Source organism: Physella acuta, unplaced genomic scaffold (genome assembly GCF_028476545.2).
Source record: "Physella acuta isolate Inbredline_101_S28 unplaced genomic scaffold, ASM2847654v3 ptg000232l, whole genome shotgun sequence".
NCBI classification, from domain to species: domain Eukaryota; kingdom Metazoa; phylum Mollusca; class Gastropoda; family Physidae; genus Physella; species Physella acuta.
Window position 1 is genome coordinate 157,277 of NW_026731751.1, and position 20,519 is coordinate 177,795.

Below are 20,519 nucleotides of genomic sequence, written 5' to 3' on the forward strand. Positions count from 1 at the left end.
CTTTTTTTCTTTTTGACAGTATGGCTTGGGACATTAGTCTCGAGACTGTACAGGCAGTTTCTTTCATGCATCTCTTCGCCCGGAAGAACTCCAAATGCCCCATCTCCCTGATGGAATTTTATCATTAATTTAAAAAAAAAACGTTTTAAATGTTCTTTTACATCAAGGTGCTCCATTCTAATTTCTAAGCTTTCTAGCAGCATGTATGGAATCCATGCTGACACAGCGAGATAGGAACTACTAACTACTAGTATTCTCTACCCGAGCTGGAGAAAACAGCCCATATTGGAGACGAAAGATCGCCGGAAAAAAATCTCATGGATAACAAAATTCACTTTATCGTAAAAATAATAAATGGGCAAGTAAATGAAAAGTAACTTTTCAGACCAGACAGTCCACGGGGCAAATGAAGTAGAGTTCAACTGTTTCTGTGAATAATGTAGTCAGGACCAACCCCAGCCGCCTCTACTTTTTTTCTCTCGAACCGGGCAAATATTAATGCTGGGAGGACTAAGGCAGTTTCAGACATGTTCCAGTCCGCTTTTGGGGGGAGGGGGGAAGAGGAGATACACTTTAAACTTTCCGGGAGGGGATGTTAGAGTACACATTTTCTATATCTGGTTTCAAGAGATGCCTGGAGATTCAGTGGACACAGGGACGTGTGGCCCACTAAAGCCTGATAACTACCAGTCAGCAATCATACACTTTATCATCAAGTTTAATAAATGTCAGATAATATACAATCTATTTGATTATCTAATCTGAACATGCAAAGCATGCGGAGAATGAGGATACATGAAAAAAATTAAAATACCACAACGATCCTGTTGAAAATAGTTTTTATTTTGATTCAACAATAGCAATTTGTATCTGGGTTGAGTGCCATGCACAAATCCTCAGCCAAGACAAGCTCAAGGCACAGACTTGAACAAATGTGGCCACAACCAGCCACCAACATCAAGGTGGCAACACACATCACTGGCATACAGGTAACCAACATCAAGGTGGCAACACGTATCCCTGCCATACAGGTAACCAACATCAAGGTGGCAACACACATCCCCACCATACAGGTAACCAACATCAAGGTGGCAACACGCATCCCTGCCATACAGGTAACCAACATCAAGGTGGCAACACACATCCCTGGCATACACTGATATAGGTAACCAACATCAAGGTGGCAACACACATCCCCACCATACAGGTAACCAACATCAAGGTGGCAACACACATCCCTGGCATACAGGTAACCAACATCAAGGTGGCAACACACATCCCCGCCACAGGTAACCGTGTATGACTAAACAAACACCCACCACGTAAACACCCACGCTACACCTAGAATACATGATATCCCAGAAAACATACTCCATAGATAGATTTGAACATAAGCACACAATGGAATTCACCATTTCTCTGCATCAGTTACTCTTGAGGGAAATTTTTAAAATCATACACCCTTCTTGTAACAACTTGCATCATACTGCTGCAAGGTCTGTTCTTACTATCTAAACCATAGCCCAATGCTAACAAGACTAGGTTATCAAAAGAATGAGACATAATATCAGCTATGGCAAACAGTTTGGATTCACTGTGCTCAACAGATTATAGATTCAAATCTAATTGTTCAGGGGCTGTTTGGGACATCTATACATTATTTTTTTGTAAATGTCATTGTTATGATTGAATGGGTCATGCAGACAGTTATGGAATGCATAAAATAGTGGGGTTTTTTTTTATAAAATTAGTCACACATAAAAAGCATATTTCCTGTACCCAAGAAAACCAGCTTTAACTTAAAAATTTGTGAATGGGGAGAGCTGGATCAACACATTTTAAAAATTAGACGACAGTAAACAAAGATGGGATTTGTTAAAATTATGCACTACAGTTATATATCCCTCATTGAAAATGTATACAATACATACCATTACCATGGACATTTTGTATTTTAACTGACATTCACAAATGTATCATGCTGGTCAATTAATTAAAGGCTGATCATGAATAAAAGAACACCATTAATGAGCTGATGGCATTACTATTTTAAATCATAACAGCTCCACTAAATACAGCATGTGTCTGAAACAAAACTGATATTCTAATACTTAAAGTAAACGAGTTATCTCATTTTAAGAGCTTAAAATAAATACAGAAAAACTTGTATGTCTTAATTTTACACAACTGAAAACCTGGCAATGCAGCAAACAAAAATATAAACAACACACAGAAAGGTCAAGGTACTTGCCAGTTAAGCTTGATCATGACTCATGTCTAAAAGTAAAGCTAAAGTACTTGACTATAAAAAATGAACATAATGATCTGTTAAGTGTTTCATAACATATTCGCAATGCTGCTGCCACAAACAAATTAAAGGGAGAAGGCACTTCAAAGTAACAAATTCAGCTTGTTGGCTTGCCTAGAGCACTGGTCAATGTTTTAGTTCCCCAATATTTCTCCAAATCAAATGGCTGGAAGTCTGAAAAGTATATTTTGAAGATTTATTTATTGTGCTAAATAAAAAAATCCATATAACAGCAATTAAACAAATTGTATCCAGAAATGAGGCTGAAACTCTGTAAAGTATTTTAGAGGCTTTTTTAATTTGACTTAATACCAACAAAACCCAAATTTTAACATTATACTTCAACAATTTTCATACATCACTGACAGGGTAAGATAAATGTACACAGATAAACCACTTACTGCTGTCCATTTCTCTTTTCGGTTCTTTGTCTAGGTACATTTCATATCCTGATTCTGAATCAAAACAATTTAAAAATTTTAATTTAAGTCAGATATTGGTAAAATAAAAAAAATGTATTCCACCCAGATAAACACAACATGTAACCAAATTAAATAAAAGATTCTATAAATATTTTGAAGCCAAAACTATGCACAATACCTCCATCTCTTCCTCTAACATGACTCTCTTGAACTTTTTTCCATTCTGAAATATAGTTATTAAAGTAAACATGAAAAGCGAAGGCTAACAAGTGCATTAAGCAAGAACTTAAAAATACTGTCACCAGAGTTTCTTCCAGGCATATCTTCAAAATGGAATTTATATAGAAAACATACTTTTAACAGTGGATGAAACACAGCACATTACAGTAAGTTTTAATAGTTTTGCTAAATTACAGTATAAAAGAGAAGGATAAAAAAACAAATACTAACAGCAGAAATATTCATAGCAATTAAAGAATACTTACGTCTCATAAGTAAATTAACCATGTCTACATGGTTTTCGTGTAAATTAGGATCTTGAACTGTCACAGGTTGAGATCTTTTATTGTTACCAGTACGTCTTTGTTGAAAAACTGGCTTCTGGATACTAAAATATAAAAACACCAATAAGAAATAAAGACCACAAGCAATATTTTAAAATATAGTTGAATTCTGACGATATCCGTTAAGTTTCCTGTAGCAGAGATGACTAAGGGTTTGAGGTTTTAAACTCAGCTTCATCATTTAACTTTACCAAAACGAAGCAACTGTAGTATAACTCTTACAAGCTTTATTTTCTTGTTGGTGTCTCAGGCTTATCAGTGCCCTTATGTTTTTTTTTTTATTTAACAGGATAGAATAAAACTTGAGATTAGGCCTAATACATTTAAAAAGGGTAAAGGGTGGCTCATTGGGTTATTTCATTTAGGAAAAGCATTATAACTGAGTTTTATAACCAGGGACTTAGTAGGCTATATATTATACACAAAATGTATATACACAAATATAGAGGCCTATATAGCTTAAGTCTTGACTGTCTTAATGTCTAGCATTAATTTAATAATGGAGATTTAGCTAGATTAACTTAACACTACAGAAATTTTCATAAATCCTAGTCTGTTTCTCCCCTCCCCCCTCCCTCACTCACCCCATCCTACCAGCCAGAGCATTAGGAATGAAATAAAAAATAGGTATGACCACTGTTTGTGCCAAAAGTCATTGTAGGTTAGTTCCTTCAATTGAGGTAATCAGCCAGGTTAGTTAATGAGAAGTGTTTACTAAAGCTCAAGACCAAATCAGTGTAGTTAGTCTCATATAAATTCAATTTTCTTCAAATTATAAAAAGAATAGCATATAATTGTAGAGCTTTAAAAATGCAATCCAACAGTACCAATTTTATTAATTTAGCATAATCGGTTGATTAAATATAATTTTTTTAGTGTCGCAAATAAAATATATAGAAACGCGACCAAAAACGCAGGTAAAAAGTCAAATTCACTTGTTTTAAAGCTAGTAAGCAAGAAAAGACATGATTCTTTCTTACTATTGAAATCAGTTTGCTTATACCTACATTTTTTTACACCAAGGTGAAAGTAAATAGTTTATATAAATTTATAAAATGCCATTTATATAATTTATTGTATGTTTTGTGATGAATTTTCAATTGGAAAATACCGCATTTGGAAGCAGAAAGGTAAATTCTACAGAACAGATGTTGTTTGGAATGTTATAGATTATAGATCTAAGCCTATATCAAAATGTTTGTTTAATAAAATTCAATTAGAGTCCACCCATTTCTGATGGGTACCTGATATACATTGGGGAAATTAAAGGTAAAAAGTAAAGGCGGCTGTGAAAATCGCTGACCACACGGACAATCACTTCATATGCCGAGGTCAAGAAACATGAACTCTACTTCATCTGCCAAATAGATTGCATTGTCTACAGAGGAATCTTAATTAATGTTTACAGGGGCCTAATAAAATTGAGTTATGTTTGTAAAAACATTAGGCCTAAGCTTTAAAAACTTATTTTGGTCAATATCGGAAAAAATAAAAATCTTTTCGACTAAATGGGTTGAAAAAAGCTTTGAATTTGTTTCATTGTTTGTTATTATATCTTGTAGTATTTAGAATTGAAGCTTTCTTTCTTAATTACAAGTTGTATTAATTTCAAACCTTAATGTAATTTCTTTTTAATTCAGTATTAGCCTAAATGTAAGGTAGGCTACAGAATTCAGATATTACCTATGGTTTTGTGATTTTTATATGTTTATAACATTTGTGTTTATGAAATGACCTAATGAAGTTATCAAGCAAACTGTTTTATTATTATTTTAATAGGCCTGCAAGTTATAAGTACAAAATATAGATATCTAATCACTAGATCTAGAATCTAGATCTAGGTCTAAGTTTAAGAAAAAACTACCAAAAGGGTTTGAAATACTTAAATATAGTACTAAAAGTAGCTATGTTTTGAAAAAAAAATATCTTAAACTGGAGACATTCAATTTAAAAGTCATTATAAAAACTCCACGATCTAGATTTATTTCTAGATCTCTAGTAGGAATACAGATTTAGAGGCTTTCCCATCAGTATCAATGTACTATCTTAGCTATGTGGGAGGTCAGTACGAGTTCACTGGGAAAAAAATCGGATCTGCCGTAGGGGGGTGGGTTTAGTGCGCAAATGCTCCTGACCGATTGCCAAAAGGTATAGAAATTCTAAAGATACATTTTAAAAGAAAAATGGACGGCTGAACTGCAGTTATCAAAATATCTGTGTAAGTAGAAGTATAAATAATAATATTTTACACAAATATAGCTGTCTTTTGCTAAATCTAGATCAATTTCCACGAAAATCGCATCCGGTCGCAATAATTTTTATATCAGCTTGTCGGCCATTCAACGATCTATCACGTGTAGCAGACGCCAAACAGATTTACCCGTATGGTATTGCGCGAATGCTATTTTTAGCAACAGTGCCGAGACGCGATCGAAAAAAACGAACTAGAAAGTGGCCATAAAAAAGCGGGTCAGGGGAGGTAATTCAACTCGCGTTATGAGACTAGCTAATCAGTGCATTCAGACCCCAATTCAGTTAGATCTGCTCATATTCAAAATTCAAAGCATTCAGTTAGATCTGCTCATATTCAAAATGGGCCTTTTTTAAAAATTGTTCTTATGCAGTGTATACTAAACTACAATCACTACACACACGAGTTTGACTCTTAACACACATCTGTTCTTACTCGTTTCTGAGTCGTTGGTTACAGTTAGCAGTTAGATTTACCAGTGCTAAGTGTAGTGTAGGGGTCAAATAGGACACTTTCCACGTTGTAAATGTCGTCATACAACCAGTAGTGAATAACTTTTCAAATTGTTCACTTTTAAACAGGAAAATAATAAAAATTGATCGTGTGATGGCTTACATAAAACCATTGCTACTCACTTCATTTCTGTTACTACTTGCTCGTCGATGTCAGGCTTTGAAAGAGATCTAATAAATGTGGACTTCTCTCGAGTGTCGTGACTATCAAAATCTACTTGTCTAAGAGGCCCTATGGTAAAAAAAACAAGTATTTTAAATAAATAAAACTATCAGACACCTCCGGACAAGTAAATCGCCCATAATTTACAAGAAAAACAATGGAAAAACCAAAAAATCACTCACCTCTACGAGCGCTCGTTACTATTTTACTTGGAGCTTTTGTCAGCGTGTACATTCTATGGTGTGTTTACAGTCCTCTGCGCATTTGCTTTGCGCAGACGTTTCCAAAGAGAAAAGTATGCATAATACTTTGTTAAGCACAAAAAAAGATTTTAAAATGAGAAAGTAATAATAAATACACAATCTAAACATGTTTTTTTCTACACATTTAAAATATTGAAATATTAAAAAAAATAAATAAGATTAATAAAATATATTTAATATTATTTCTCCCTCCGGCATCAAGCGCCGCTGGTGTAGTGGTATCATGCAAGATTCCCATTCTTGCGACCCGGGTTCGATTCCCGGGCGGCGCATTAGCTTTTTGAAGAAAGTAATTTTGATTTTGTTAATAAGGTGCTTTTTTTCGTATATTTATCCATACTTTATATATATATATATTTGTATATATATTTTTTGTCGAGCTGTTGTCCCTTTTCTCATCCTCTTGCACTTGAGCAAAATTTCAAAGGAGTCGTCGATTCGTAGGGAGAAGGAAGGCTCCGTAATTTTGTAACAGTGTGATGAGGGCAGTAGCGTAGCGAGGGGGGGGCGGGGGGGGGACATATGTCCCCGGGCGCCGACCTTAGGGGGGGCGCCAAATTGAAAGTTTGAGGGGGGGGGTGCAAATGAAAAGTTCGAGGGGGGGGTGCAAATCGAAAGTTTGAGGGGGGGGGGGTGCAAATGAAAAGTTCGAGGGGGGGGTGCAAATCGAAAGTTTGAGAGGGGGGGGTGCAAATGAAAAGTTCGATGGGGTGGTGCAAATCGAAAATTTGCTCTCGAGGGGGCGCCAAATTGGAAGTATGTCCCCGGGCGCCGGGAAGGGTCGCTACGCCTCTGGATGAGGGTAAGGGGTTCAGATAGTTTGACATCACCCTTCTGCATTTTAATAAGTAAAGTTAGAAACTGAATTTTAGCCGTTATTTTGGAGTTTTTGAAAACTGTTTTTGTAAATTAAATTGTAATCAGAGGCGTAGCGACTTCCCGGCGCCCGGGGACAAACTTTCAATTTCGCCCCCCCCCCCTATATTTGTTATGTTTATAATTTTTTTCCAACCTATTTTGGCCCCCCTAGGGTCGGCGCCCGGGTACATGTGTACCCCCCCCCCCCCTTTCGGTCAGTGTTTCTTCCAGACTTTTTTCTCCGGGGGGGGCACTTGATGTTTTCGGAGGGGGCGGTCAACATTTTCCGGGGGGGGGGGAGACACTAGTAAAAGTATATGTTTACTATATAAATTCCATCTCGTTCGGGGGGGGGGGGCGGTAGACTTTCTTCGAGATGCCTTGAAGAAACTCTGCTTTCGCTACGCCTCTGACTGTAAAAGAAATTATTAAATATATACGATGTGTGACGGACGAATGGGGAGGTAAAAATCGTCAAAAAAGCGTGACGTCATTTATGAGTGCCCCCCCCCCCCCCAAGTAAAAACTAGATGCTTATTTATGACAGAATGACAGAACGGTAGGCCAATATATTTTTAAGCTATGTAATACATCAATGGCGCAGTCAGGAATTTATGGGCTCAAAAACTTATTATAATTTTTTTAGTTATCAAGAAAAGTCGACCTAGAAAATAGACTGAGCTTAACTTAATGAGGTGTCGGTCATAATATAATTCGCATCTTTACAACGATTTTTATCTGCCTCGATTCCCTATCTTCACACAACATCGCTTTAGTCCAAACTCACCTCCCACCTACAGGAATGAGACATCGTTTATGGACAACCCCTAACTTATATTTTATCTTGTTTTCGAAAGAAAAAAAGATAGAAATAAATTTTTGAGTGGCGGGAGGGGATGCGGGTGCAAGCCAAAATGTGATGGGTGCAGAGTTTCTTACAGGCATCTCTTCAGGGGGGGGGGGGGCGGCGGCTCCGAAAGTCTACCCCCCCTCCCCCGAACGAAATTGAATTTATATAGAAAATATATACTTTTACCAGTGTCCGCCCCCCCCCCCCCCCCCCCCGAGAAAAAATCTGGAAAAAACACCGAAATCTCTGTCTCTAGACATAAAGAAAAGAAGAGTTTTTTTTTTATAAACTTGCCTTAGGCCCCTAAGCTTACGTTCATTTGCAAACTCAGCTGTGATTGGGTACATTGTTCAGACAAGGGAAGTAAATAGAATTTGGGATATGAAAATCATGTTTACGTTTGTTAGTTATAAATTTCTTTACTTGCAACCGCTTTTGTGCTGTTAAGTCTAAATAGTAAAGTGTACTGTTAGATGTGTTACCATCTAGATCTCTAGAACTATACTATAAGTAGAAAATGAAGCTATGGTAGGTAGATCTAGATCTAGTAAGAAATCTAACAAACTAGGCCTATTATTTATAATTTATAGATCTAGACTCTACTAGACTACACGTCCAGTCCAGGTCCAGAGTGAGCTAATCCAAAAAAATAAATTATCTAGGATCTACTAAACTATCTACATTCTACACATATTGTCACATATAGATCTATATTCGGTAATCTATCGTTTTGGGTACGTAAAATCGCCCGCGATTTGTAATGTGAAAAACAGGTGACTCCTTAAATTTTAATAATTATTTCACATTTTGAGGAGGATTTATGTTTTAAAAAATTCAAAAATGTTTCCTTGATTCATTTATGTACCTGTTTTTAAACAATTGAATTAAAACTTTTCCATAATAAATGAAGACTAGCCATGTTTCCAACAGATGCAATCATGCTCATTTACTATAGCAGCCATCTTGTCTAAGTTTTATGTTTATAAGCTTTTAGCGCCAGATTCAGGGGGAAGTCACTCTATTTTACAAATGGCTGCTGTTTATATAGCAAATCTTGCTCTCAGACACTGCTGTTTAAAGTTAATTTCTGGCCTATATCGATATATTTAGCCATTGATTTAGGTTTATTATTCATTTATCTATAATATTTGACACAAAAGTATGACGATATACTTCTATTAAAGCCTTGACAATGAGGTAACGTTTTCGTACATAAATAGCCGCGGGCGATTTTACGTACCCAAAACGATAGATTACCCTATATTCTACTGCTCTATATAGTCATCTAGATCTAATCTAGATCTAGTTCTAATCTAGATCTTGAATATATTTTTATTCTAGCTAGACTAGATCTAGATATTATTTATTTTATTCCAGGCTAATGAACAAGATGGACTGGCCCTGGCTGTGTCCAAATGAATTGGCATGGAAAAATATAAAATTATTTTTTTATTAAATCTGACTATAGTGTATAGTAGGGCCTATTTAAAATTTCTTTTCAACTCTTTCCAATACTATAGGCCTGCATTTCTAGTTTTTTTTTTAATTTCTATTTTATTTAATTATTTAGTATTTACTATTTAGGGCCTGTTTCCCCTCTTTTTTTTAGATTTTGTGGATTCCATGAAATGTGTTTCAGGTAGATTAGGCCTAATTATTAATTAATTCGGATGATATTTCGTGTCGTCCCTTTGAATCCTGGTCAGAACGTGTCCGTGTCCGTCCCCCCCCCCCCCCCCCCCGTCGTGGCCTCAACCAACCGGCGGGCTTGTTGCATTGAGTTAAATATAAACTCTAAACAATAATATAAATTAATCATCTGTTCCATTCTCCATTTGTTAAATGCACAGTAATAACTCAAAAATAACATATAATTTGCTTAGATTCTTCACATTTTTGTAAGTGATATATAAAAAAAAAGCTCCTCTTGTCTTTAATTTTTTTCATTGCTCTTTTCTTTTCCCACCCAAGCCTGATATTCAAGGCCTTCAAAGTCATGGGTTAGTTTTCTAATTATATCATACAATAATAATTTTAAAAACAATAATTCTAAAGTATTATTTTCAGTTAGACATAAAACCGGATGAGTGCATTAATTGAAGTTATAATACTTTTTGTTTTGTATTCTAGGTCATTTGCCAGATATTTTTTTTTTGCTATTACAGTACTTTAGCAAAATAAAATTTGATTTATTTTGTCTTTATTTTACCCTTATTGTAGCCTTAAAAACATAAAAATGTTGGCACTTTTCAAAAAATACATAAACAATTCATACACAAATATCTAATAATGGTCTATCTACCTTAATGAGCCTAAGTTTTATTCACTGCTTGACTTACAGTGTGTTTACTTTGATGATTAAATATGGAAAATCACTTTAAGTTGAATGTTTGTTTTCAGACCATTTTGGAATGCTCTGTACTCATTGAAGATTTAGAAAGAGAAGGTAATAAACATATTTCTTATTAACCAATTATGTATTTTTTGACCAATACAAAAAAAAAGCATTATGTGATTAAAAATGGAAGAGTTGTTTCTGGTTAAATGTACAAAAATAAAGTTTCCAGTAAACCATTTTTAATTTGTATCAGCTTTTTTTTTATTGAAGTTGAAGATGAATTACAAACAAAAGTGAAATGGGTTAGGGTTTGCTACAATATAAATTATGATCCTATTTTCAATTTTACCTTATAGTGAGGTATTGATACAGAAATTCATATAAATTACTTATCAATTCAAATATGCACAATGTATGTTTGATTAATGTGTGCAGTAGATTAACAATCATTTGATAATGTTAGTTCACTTAACTTCATCTAATACCTTTCTGCCTAATTCTATGTTGTTTAAAATAATTATTATTAAGTGATTGCTTCTTGAGTACATACTTTTTTTTTTGTTAGGTGCTGTAGAAATTCTGCCTGACTAACTGTAGTTCAGACATCATGAGCAGGCCTGGTCACATTGACATAGATGCCATTATATCACAGCTCCTTAGCTGCAAAAATCAACCTGGAAAACAGGTAGAGTTGATGCATATTTTCCTTGCATATGAGTAACTAATGCAGCTAGAGTGTAATTAACATTTGACATTGGTGGTATTTTTAAAAACTGTCACTCTAAACAATTTACGGAGTAGTCACTTTATGGTTAATCTGATTCATAGGTGCAGCTTCCAGAAGCTCACATTAGACATCTGTGCATAGTATCAAGGGACATTTTTATGGAGCAGCCCATGTTAGTAGAATTAGATGCACCTGTGAATATTATAGGCGACATCCATGGTCAATACGATGACTTGCTACGACACTTTGATGCATGTGGATATCCACCCAATGCTAATTATCTTTTTCTTGGAGACTATGTAGACAGGTAAAATATATTCACAAGTGTAGTAATTCATAGAGTTGATTACTTTCTTATTGAAAATTTTTGTTCATGACACAAAATAAACAAGTAGGATATAAAATGTTTCAAGTAATTGTTAAAATATTGTTTGTGTCTTCCAGAGGCCGACAATCTTTGGAGGTCATTTGTTTGCTTTTAGCTTACAAAATCAAATATCCTCAAAACTTTTTCATGTTGAGGGGAAATCATGAATGTGCTTCAATCAACAGGTCGAGTAAAGTGTGATTTTATTATTAAAATTCTTATATTTTTTTATGGGTTGGTTTTAAAAAAACATTCTCCATGTTTTCACAAAATGTATCTTCTGTAACTTCCATAATAACAGAATATATGGTTTCTATGATGAATGCAAGAGGCGCTACAATATAAAGCTTTGGAAAACATTTACTGACTGTTTCAACTGTTTACCTGTTTGTAAGTACATTGATGAATGAGTAATATATTAAGTTAAAAGGGGAGAGCTTTATGAAAATTAACTGCCTTTGGAAACAGGAATAATTTTAAAATGTGAGGCTGCTGAACCATTTTCTATGCATAAAAGTATGCCAAGGCTTTATCACAAAGGTGCCCTTAAAGGGAAAAGAAAATTGAAGAAAAAAACAGTAGTAAAAGTTTCTTTTCCAAGATTACTGTAAGCAGCAGTGACTAAGATAATGGATAATTTTATCAATTGCTTTTTAAGTTTATTAACACTATTTTCCTCATATTACCCCTTATGCTAACATTGATGTAGGCAGAAAAAATATTTTTTTTTATAAAGAAATTTTTATAAGAATCTAAAATATTTATTTAAAAAAATAATAAAGCTGTGCCGTGCTTTTAATAACTTCTGATTCATGTTTATTTTTAAAATAAAAAATTGTACTTACATAAACAAAACAATACTTTTATCAGTAATGTCTTTAAAAATTTCAAAATAGACCTGTACTTCTGTTAATACATTTTCTGACTGAATATTTTCTTCTATTTATTCAAGCTGCTATTGTAGATTGTACTATACTGTGCATGCATGGAGGCCTATCACCAGATCTTACAGAACTGGATCAGGTGGGTATCACCAATTATTTTTTACCCTATAAGTATGTTAAAAAGTCTTTGTCATCATTAAAATTGTAATCAGCTATTGTTGCTCTTAATATAATCCATAAAAGTTGAAATCTAAAAGAAAAACATCTGCTGATCTTACAGTTACTTTGCACATTTTTAACAAGAAGTAATACAATTGATGAAAGTAAATAAAAAACTAAACAAAACATTTTCAGATCCGCCATCTCCATAGACCAAGTGATGTACCTGACCATGGACTGCTGTGTGACATTTTGTGGTCAGATCCTGATGAGGTGGGTTTAGATATTGGTCAGAGAAAATAAATTTACTGTTTTCTTTCTTTTTTTAAGTGTAGACCTATAATTTTAATTTATCTTGATTTATATTATTAGTAAACTTGTTTCCCTTAAATATGGAGGTTTATCAAGTTATTTTATTTTATTGTTTGTTCTATTAATGATCAAATTGCAAACTACTTGTTATCATACATATCTTCCTTAATTAACAGGATATTACTGGTTGGGGTGAAAATGATAGAGGTGTGTCATACACATTTGGTGGCGATATTGTGAAGGAATACCTGAGAAGATTTAGTTGCAGTTTGATTGCTAGAGCACATCAGGTGAGTGGAACTTATTGTTTTGTAACTGCTATAAATCTAATGATGTTGCAGCTATTTCTTCAATAACACACTTAACAATAATAAATACTAACCTAAATATGACCTAAATATAAGCCATACTTAAAATTTTAACAAGTTGTGTTACTTGCAAAGGGCTAAACTAATTCCCATAGAACATGACCATATTTTTAATGCAATAAAAATATTTGAAATTTATGTTGGTTTTATAGGTTGTGGAAGATGGCTATGCATTTTTTGAAAAACGAAAGGTAATTTTTTGTCCAGTGTAATGATTACCTTCACTTGTAGACTAGTACCAAATGCTTACTTTTCCTTTATTATTTGATGCATTCATTTCAAATAATAGCCTGAGACAACTGAAATAAATAACTTAAATAATATTTTTTATCTAAAAAATGATTAATTCAATTCCCAGCTTGTTACAATATTCAGTGCTCCCAATTACTGTGGTGAGTTTGACAATGCTGCAGCAGTCATGATTGTTTCGGAAGATCTGACATGCTCTTTCAAAATTTTAAAAGTAAGCCTTGCACTTGTTCAAACAAATAAGATTTATAGTTAGTTGATAGCTAATTGTTTTCAAGTTTCACTTTTTAAATGTTACACAAATTTCATCGAATTGAGCTAATAACTCTTTAAGACTTAATTTTTAAGAATGTAAATATTTTGTACATTCATGTTAGTTCTATATTTTAGATTTCATATGTAATATAGTTTATTATGGAAAGATTAAACCAACAATAAATAATTTCCCTTTTCAGCCCTCCACAACAGAACCTGCCAAACCTATTCCAGCAAAAGGCAAAGTAAGATGAGATGAGATGTTCATGTAGATTGATGTACAACACAACCTGCTTTATTTTAGTAGCTAGGAAGCTTTTTGACCCTGATTTTTTAAAACTTATGAAAATTATAATTCATTTACAGTCAAAATATTATAAATTTCAGCCTATACCAAATTTAAGAAATAATTATTTTAAAAGCTAGACAAAGAAAATTTCTGTTCTGTCTCTAAGAGAAATTGTGCTTGTATTTAGTCTAAAGACAACATACATAATGTTTTTCTTTGCCTTTTTGAAGTCAGACAAGATTCAGACTATTAATTCCAATATGCATGTAATTTTCAATTTCCATTATTTCATTTGTCATGCTGCATTGGTTTTTCTTTCCATTAACTCATTCAAGACTATCGTTGGTGGTTTTGTTCTCATTTGAATCATAGGCCATATTTAGTGTTGATAGGTGTTAAAATAGCAAAAACATTTAACATTTTAATTCTCTGAGCTATCAAATATCTTTGTTAAAATATTTTTTTAATTACTGCATAAATTAGCAATTAAGCAATTATTTTGTACATTATGTGTGCTTAAGTTTATATCACTGTGGCAGTGAATCTTATAAATTTTAAATAAAACCTGTTAGTATTTAGTATTGACCTTTTATGTATTTAAGGGTTATAAATAGATTAATAATTTTTTTTTTTAGTTCCTGTGTCATTTTTATTTTCTGAGTTTTACTTGGAAATGAATCACCAGTAATCCAAACATCTGAAGTACCTTTGATTTTTGTAAATGTTTGTGGGGCATCAGTTACCTACATTTTTAGAATCTGCATTTAAAACAGATTGACATCATCCTTCACGTGTTCCTTTTCAAATTTGTAAAGGTGATGGGAGCCAGATGGGCTTACAGACATCCTGCAAACTGAAATCTAATGCTATTTATAAGTTTATTTTAAAACTCAATTTGTGATTGTTTGGCAGGAATCAAACCTTTACTGTCTTGCATATTTAGATGTGGCTAACATGCTGCGTACAATGACTAATAAAATACTCCCTTTTCTATACATCCATGAAATACAGTATTTTTGTTTTTTTCTGCTGGCAACTTTTAGCCTGAGATATTTTGTTCCAGAGTGTTCATACAGTTTTATTCTAGTCATTTTATTCTAATTTTTAATTCCATTTTACATGGAATTTGGTGTTTATTATTTTTTTCAGCTATTGGCAGCACCATGCTCATTATGAACATTCCTTTTTTTTTTTCATTCAGAAAATCAAATTTCTTGAATAGTATTTTACATCTGTACTTTGCTATAAACTATTGTTTTTCATAAATATATATGTATTTAATAAGAACGAGAGCAGTGATATAACTTTTCAAATATGGCAACATCAACCAAAGTGTATTTTAAAAACTTTAATGTTTTTGATGCTTGGATATTGGTATACTTTTTAAATTAACAAGATCATAAAACATGCAAAAGTGTACCTGCACAAATGAGAATGAATAGTTAATTTAAAGGTACATTTCAAAGTGATTGTTCTATACATATTCTTAAATTATCACAATCTGCATCAATATTTTGCTTTTGCAATTTAATTTGGCTTACTTATAATTATTTTCTAATTTTATTAGAAACAAAAAGATATATGTGTTTATTAGATATTTGCTGTATGTTAAATGATCATCACCAGTTTTTAAAAGTAATTTCATCTGTACTGTTTTAAAAGATTTATTTGCTTTATTACTGTTATAAACCCTAAAAACAAGTAAACAAAATTGGTTGTAAATCTGTTAAGCAAATATGTTTGCATTTCATATAGTTATATTAAGATCCAAAAGATGATTTTAAATGGTTTAACTTTTAAAAATGCATGATTGAAATAATAATTTATTCCTATCAAGTTTAGACTGCTCTTTCCATTTTGTAATTTTAAAAATCTTAGTTGAGTTAAATGAACTTGCTGTATTCCTAACTGTGTATGCTTTAAAATTATTCTTGAATGTGAATTTTTAATCCATTATTTTCACAGATTTTATCTAATGTATCTAATATAAACTGTGATCTTTTTTATTTTATTTGGGGTTCAATTTTATAAGAGTTTTTTTGGATGTTCTGTATTTGTGTTTATCCATAAAATATTCATCAATAATATTCTTTTTGTTACTTTGTTGTGTCATAAATATTTAAAACTATTATTAACTACTATTATTATTTGTTAAAACTCATCAAGATGGTGAGGTATATTTTTAATTACATTTTTAAAAATGTTAAGCAACAAAATAGAATTTTCATGGTCAAATTTCAAGTGGTTTTTTCAAAACTGAGAAGCCAGCACTTGATCTTGTTTTTCTTCCCATGTGCATAGTTTCCTGGATTTCCATTAGAACTGATGACTCGATGGCATGGAATTAACAATGAAATAGGGTTTGTGGACATAGCCTGTCCTGCAGCTCTGCTGGCTTTGGCATTGCCACACAGCTGTGCTAAGTCTTTATATGTGATGGTGGTGCCAAATGGAGCAGATGAAGGAAGCAGCTGTAATGCTTTGCCAGAAAATGTATCTGGGGAAAACCAGAGTTAAAAACAACTGAAACATTTTTATAACTCTTTAATTGTTTTGTAGTACACTATTTGGAATCACAAAAACAACCTGAAAGCATTAACATTTTGTTTCAAATATGAAAAGATCACAACAAAAAAAAAGTTCAATATATATTTTAAAATATTTTTTTTTTTAAAAAGAAAAGTCATCAACTTATTTTACCTGATTTCATAACAGAATTACATATCTTTGGGATATTTGTGCTTGCAATTTTTTGAGTAAAATAGTCTTTCAACCATAAATAACAGCTGTTAGCTGCATCAAAATCCTTAACTTTTAGATTCACTTCTCGATCTGACTTAATCACAATTGGCCTTCTAAAAGAAAAAAACCACACACTAGATTTTGTGATATCATTTCAAAATATTACATTGTTCAACTGATACTCTAGTATTCTAGGGCATAGTGCTGTCCACACTATTCCTTCATTTGACAAGGTACATAAAAAAACAAGGACTCTACTTAACTTGCCCAATGGGCTGTCAGGTTCGAAAAGGGAACTTAACTAATTTACTTTACTGATATTCTAGTGTTTTACATATATTTTCATTTCACAAAAAAAACCATTAAATTTAATTACTTTTTTTACTCACTTTATATCAGGAGAGAAATTACTGTCATCGACTTCACACTGGAAAACAGAATGCAATCCATTTTTACAAGAAATTATTTCAATATCACCGATAGGAGAGGAAACAATATGCTGAAATATTTTCCCACCAAAAGGGCAGCTTTCCATCTTTTCCACTGGCATTTTACCTATCATTATACAAAATATGGCTTTATTCCATAGTCTTAACCAGCACCTAACTCAAACCTAACCATTTGCATAGTTATCATCCTATTATTATATAGATCTAGGCCTATATTTATTATTATATATGTCATATTAACTCCAGTTTAAACCTAACCCTCGTCATTTCTCCAACTCTACAGAAAAATTATTATTATGTAGGTCTAAAATGAGGAATCATGCACCTACGTAAACATGAATGAATTGAATGAGGGTTTGTAGTGGTTTATCATTATATTGCATAAGATGAGTTAAGATGGGTTACTGATTAAATAGAGCAATTGTATGTAAAACTACAATAACACTAAGTTTTTATTCTCATAATTTTTCTTTCTTCTATTAAAAATAAATTGACACAACTGGCGAATAGATTAATTTAATTAGTCTAATTCATTATATTGTGTTTCCAAGTGTTAGAAGAAATTTTCTCTAAAATTACATATAGATCTAGATCTAATCTATGTGGTTTCAATAATGTGGGTAGACTACTTTTTTAAAATCAATGTATTGGTTAGGGAGTGGGGGAAGCTACTATAATGAAAAAAAGTTATTTCAAACATATGGTCCTATGAGAGTCTTTCACAAATCTTTAACAAATATCACACATCTAGTCACTAATATTCAAACTAGTTTATTGACGTAAAATTGGTAAAATATTTATTCTTATCATACTTTTCTTGTTTTTCAAAATTTTTGCAAAAAAATTGCCTCTAGCCTCAATCCTCTCCTCCCCCCCTCCTCCACTCAAAATATATAGTTAATTCTAAAAGTTTTTTTTTTTGTCTGTAATACAATGCCACACAGAAAATTATAACACTAACACAGTTATAAAAAAAAATCTTTCATTTATAATGGAAACATTGAGAGAATCATATACTTTTCAACTAGTTATTTCATTTCTCAACATTGTAAAAAGGGATTTACAACTTATCTTTGATTTCATTTTTAGTGTTAAAAAAATATTTCACTACACATCAATTTGGTTAAAAAAAATTAATTTTTGCTGGGAACTCCCTTCCCGTTTGGAAAAGGTGGGATGTTTTTAACTGGTCATTGGCATTGGCCCTTAAATAACTGATGTAGAAATTTAGTTATATCAATATGTAAAGCAATGTACTGAATGTAGCAGTCAATTTAAGTTGAATTTTCTTTCATTTCGACGGTATACAATTCAGTAGTACTACTCAAAACTAGGCTTAGCTTTTAATTATTTTTTTCTCAACGCCTCTTGGCGCCCACTAGGATCGGCGCCCGGGCCGCGCCCGGGATTGCCGCCCCATACGCCAAACGCTTTCGGAAAGCGGCTTTCCACTTACTACGTCCATGGGGTGGGATATTCATATTATTATTAAGTAACAAGAACATAGACTTAGGGTCTCGTTTTGGTAATCCCTTAGTTTAGCGTCGGTTATTATTCCGGAATCGTATAGCAGTAAAAAACAGTAAAACAATAACAAAGTCTGTCACACACTTCCGGAATTCACCGGAAGTACCGTAAACCATACTTTATTTGGCGTCTTTTTTTTATTTTTAAACAGAATGTTTAAAATTTGGATAGATTTATTTTTGTAATCATTTTTACATTTTGTAATCATTTTTACTATTTTCGTAATCTAGATTTTTTTACTTGGCCTAGCAGCTAGATATCTAGCTAGATCTAGATTTAATTAATTAATGGTCGCAAATCCGCTGCAAGCCAAAAACATTAAATTATTACATTTGATACATTATTTATATTTATATATGTTTTTATTTTTAGATCTACTAATTTAAATCTACTATTATATTTATTCTTGTTTCCTTTTGTCGATTAAACTTAAAAAATTAAAACATTAATTTACTACAATCGACTTTCAATTTATTTATATTTCAATGGTCAAATAAACCATGGTTTACCGTAACTCTAATTACCGAAACTCAACAAACATTACCCGATAATTTCCGACGCTAAACTAACACGCGTCTTTATCCACTTTAAGAATTAAAAATTACAATGATAATCTCAAGATCTAACGTTACTAACTTCACGAAGATAAATGTAGCACCGTGTGTACTGCAGAGCAACACAACATCGATTGATTAAATTACAAAATGTTTTTAGTTTTTACAAGCTTTTATTTAACTCACTTCCTCTGTCGTCAGTCTGTCGTCAGTCTAGACGGAAACGCAGGAGTGAAAATTCGGACAGTTCTACTTGACCGACACGATTCACATTTGGCACGTGGGTCAAGACATGAAGACAATGCAATCTGAAACTAAATTTGACTTAATTGGATGCCTAATTGATTTTTTATGAATTAATTAAAATTTGGACCGAATTAGTAGGCATGTCTAGCCAACCACACCACACGCGTCATCAATAGCTGCGCCATCACGACCACGTAATGGCTGCGTTCAAAAACCATTGCGCGCCTACTGAACGTGATATTCAGTAGGCGCGAAATGGTTTTTAGTCATGTAACTCTATTGTAGATAAAACATGTAAAGTACTGAAAAAAAATTCATAAAAAACGTTTTAATAACAAGCTTTTATGTAATGATGCACTAAAAAGTAGAAAATAAATTATAGACTACTATTTAAATAACTATAAAGAAAAGCGTGGGTCTCTTCTCAAATATTAGTAAAGATATAAAATAGGTACTAAAGTACTAAAGTGCCCCACGCTTTTCTTTATAGTTATTTAAATAGTAGTCTATAATTTATTTTCTACTTTTTAGTGCATCATTACATAAAAGCTTGTTATTAAAACGTTTTTTATGAATTTTTTTTTATTAATTCATATCATAATGTAAATGTAGGTCTAGATCTAGATATATAATACTGTTAATATTATATATTTAAATCTTATTATCTAGATCTTTTGTTAATTGTTCATAGCGTTTAAATCTAGATTCTAGTCTATATTGATAGATTTAGTATATTTTACTCCAATTTAAATGTAACAGTTTCTTGTTTTGGAAAATCTTATCAGTGTGTGAATTTTTTAATAAATTGTGATGTAATCATTTGTGTACAAAATCATGTTTATGTTCAACTCTTCATGTTCTAT

At 32.5% G+C, this 20,519-nt stretch overlaps 3 protein-coding genes and 1 non-coding gene across 9 annotated transcripts; 2 read left to right on the top strand and 2 right to left on the bottom strand.

Moving 5' to 3' along the window:
* Window positions 1-822: 822 nt before the first annotated feature.
* LOC131938082 (uncharacterized) lies at window positions 823-6,540 on the bottom strand. Its single transcript, XM_059295977.1, has 6 exons — window positions 6,402-6,540; window positions 6,180-6,288; window positions 3,216-3,337; window positions 2,909-2,953; window positions 2,710-2,763; window positions 823-2,482 (listed from the first exon to the last, which is right to left on the bottom strand). The coding sequence occupies exons 1-6, from the start codon at window positions 6,451-6,453 to the stop codon at window positions 2,406-2,408; spliced, it is 459 nt and encodes a 152-aa protein (XP_059151960.1). The 5' UTR covers window positions 6,454-6,540; the 3' UTR covers window positions 823-2,405.
* Window positions 6,541-6,683: 143 nt separating this feature from the next.
* Window positions 6,684-6,754, top strand: Trnag-ccc (transfer RNA glycine (anticodon CCC)). The gene has a single exon. It is a non-coding gene; the product is annotated as a tRNA-Gly (tRNA).
* Window positions 6,755-8,530: 1,776 nt separating this feature from the next.
* On the top strand, window positions 8,531-16,220 carry LOC131938079 (serine/threonine-protein phosphatase alpha-2 isoform). Of its 3 annotated transcripts, none has more exons than XM_059295972.1 (12): window positions 8,531-8,592; window positions 10,591-10,636; window positions 11,094-11,213; window positions 11,357-11,562; window positions 11,700-11,807; window positions 11,924-12,012; window positions 12,575-12,645; window positions 12,861-12,938; window positions 13,154-13,267; window positions 13,498-13,536; window positions 13,704-13,808; window positions 14,050-16,220. In XM_059295972.1, exons 3-12 carry the CDS (start codon window positions 11,136-11,138, stop codon window positions 14,101-14,103), a joined length of 942 nt encoding a protein of 313 aa, XP_059151955.1. In that variant the 5' UTR covers window positions 8,531-8,592; window positions 10,591-10,636; window positions 11,094-11,135; the 3' UTR covers window positions 14,104-16,220. The 3 variants fall into 3 exon arrangements, with proteins under 3 accessions (XP_059151955.1, XP_059151953.1, XP_059151954.1); XM_059295970.1 differs by having other exon boundaries at window positions 8,545-8,718; XM_059295971.1 differs by lacking the exon at window positions 8,531-8,592 and adding an exon at window positions 10,088-10,190.
* An 85-nt stretch (window positions 16,221-16,305) lies between these two features.
* On the bottom strand, window positions 16,306-20,515 carry LOC131938080 (methylated-DNA--protein-cysteine methyltransferase). 4 transcript variants are annotated; one of them, XM_059295974.1, is made up of 4 exons: window positions 20,397-20,515; window positions 17,270-17,435; window positions 16,839-16,993; window positions 16,306-16,635 (listed from the first exon to the last, which is right to left on the bottom strand). In XM_059295974.1, the coding sequence occupies exons 2-4, from the start codon at window positions 17,428-17,430 to the stop codon at window positions 16,376-16,378; spliced, it is 576 nt and encodes a 191-aa protein (XP_059151957.1). In that variant the 5' UTR covers window positions 17,431-17,435; window positions 20,397-20,515; the 3' UTR covers window positions 16,306-16,375. The 4 variants fall into 4 exon arrangements, with proteins under 4 accessions (XP_059151957.1, XP_059151959.1, XP_059151958.1 ...); XM_059295976.1 differs by having other exon boundaries at window positions 20,485-20,503; XM_059295975.1 differs by lacking the exon at window positions 20,397-20,515 and adding an exon at window positions 19,493-19,528.
* Between the last annotated feature and the right edge of the window lie 4 nt (window positions 20,516-20,519).

Coding starts and splice junctions, on each gene's coding strand:
- LOC131938080 (XM_059295973.1), bottom strand. CDS start 18,810: ATGAATATCCCACCCCATGGACGTA. Junction 17,436..18,785: donor TATCCCACCCCATGGACGTA/GTAAGTGGAAAG, acceptor GTATAATGATAG/GTAAAATGCCAGTGGAAAAG. Junction 16,636..16,838: donor TAATTCTGTTATGAAATCAG/GTAAAATAAGTT, acceptor GGTTTTCCCCAG/ATACATTTTCTGGCAAAGCA.
- LOC131938082 (XM_059295977.1), bottom strand. CDS start 6,453: ATGTACACGCTGACAAAAGCTCCAAGTAAAATAGTAACGAGCGCTCGT. Junction 6,289..6,401: donor AGTAACGAGCGCTCGTAGAG/GTGAGTGATTTT, acceptor TTTTTACCATAG/GGCCTCTTAGACAAGTAGAT. Junction 2,483..2,709: donor GAAAAGAGAAATGGACAGCA/GTAAGTGGTTTA, acceptor TATACTTTTCAG/ACTTCCAGCCATTTGATTTG.
- LOC131938079 (XM_059295972.1), top strand. CDS start 11,136: ATGAGCAGGCCTGGTCACATTGACATAGATGCCATTATATCACAGCTC. Junction 11,808..11,923: donor GAATGTGCTTCAATCAACAG/GTCGAGTAAAGT, acceptor CCATAATAACAG/AATATATGGTTTCTATGATG. Junction 12,646..12,860: donor ATCTTACAGAACTGGATCAG/GTGGGTATCACC, acceptor AAACATTTTCAG/ATCCGCCATCTCCATAGACC.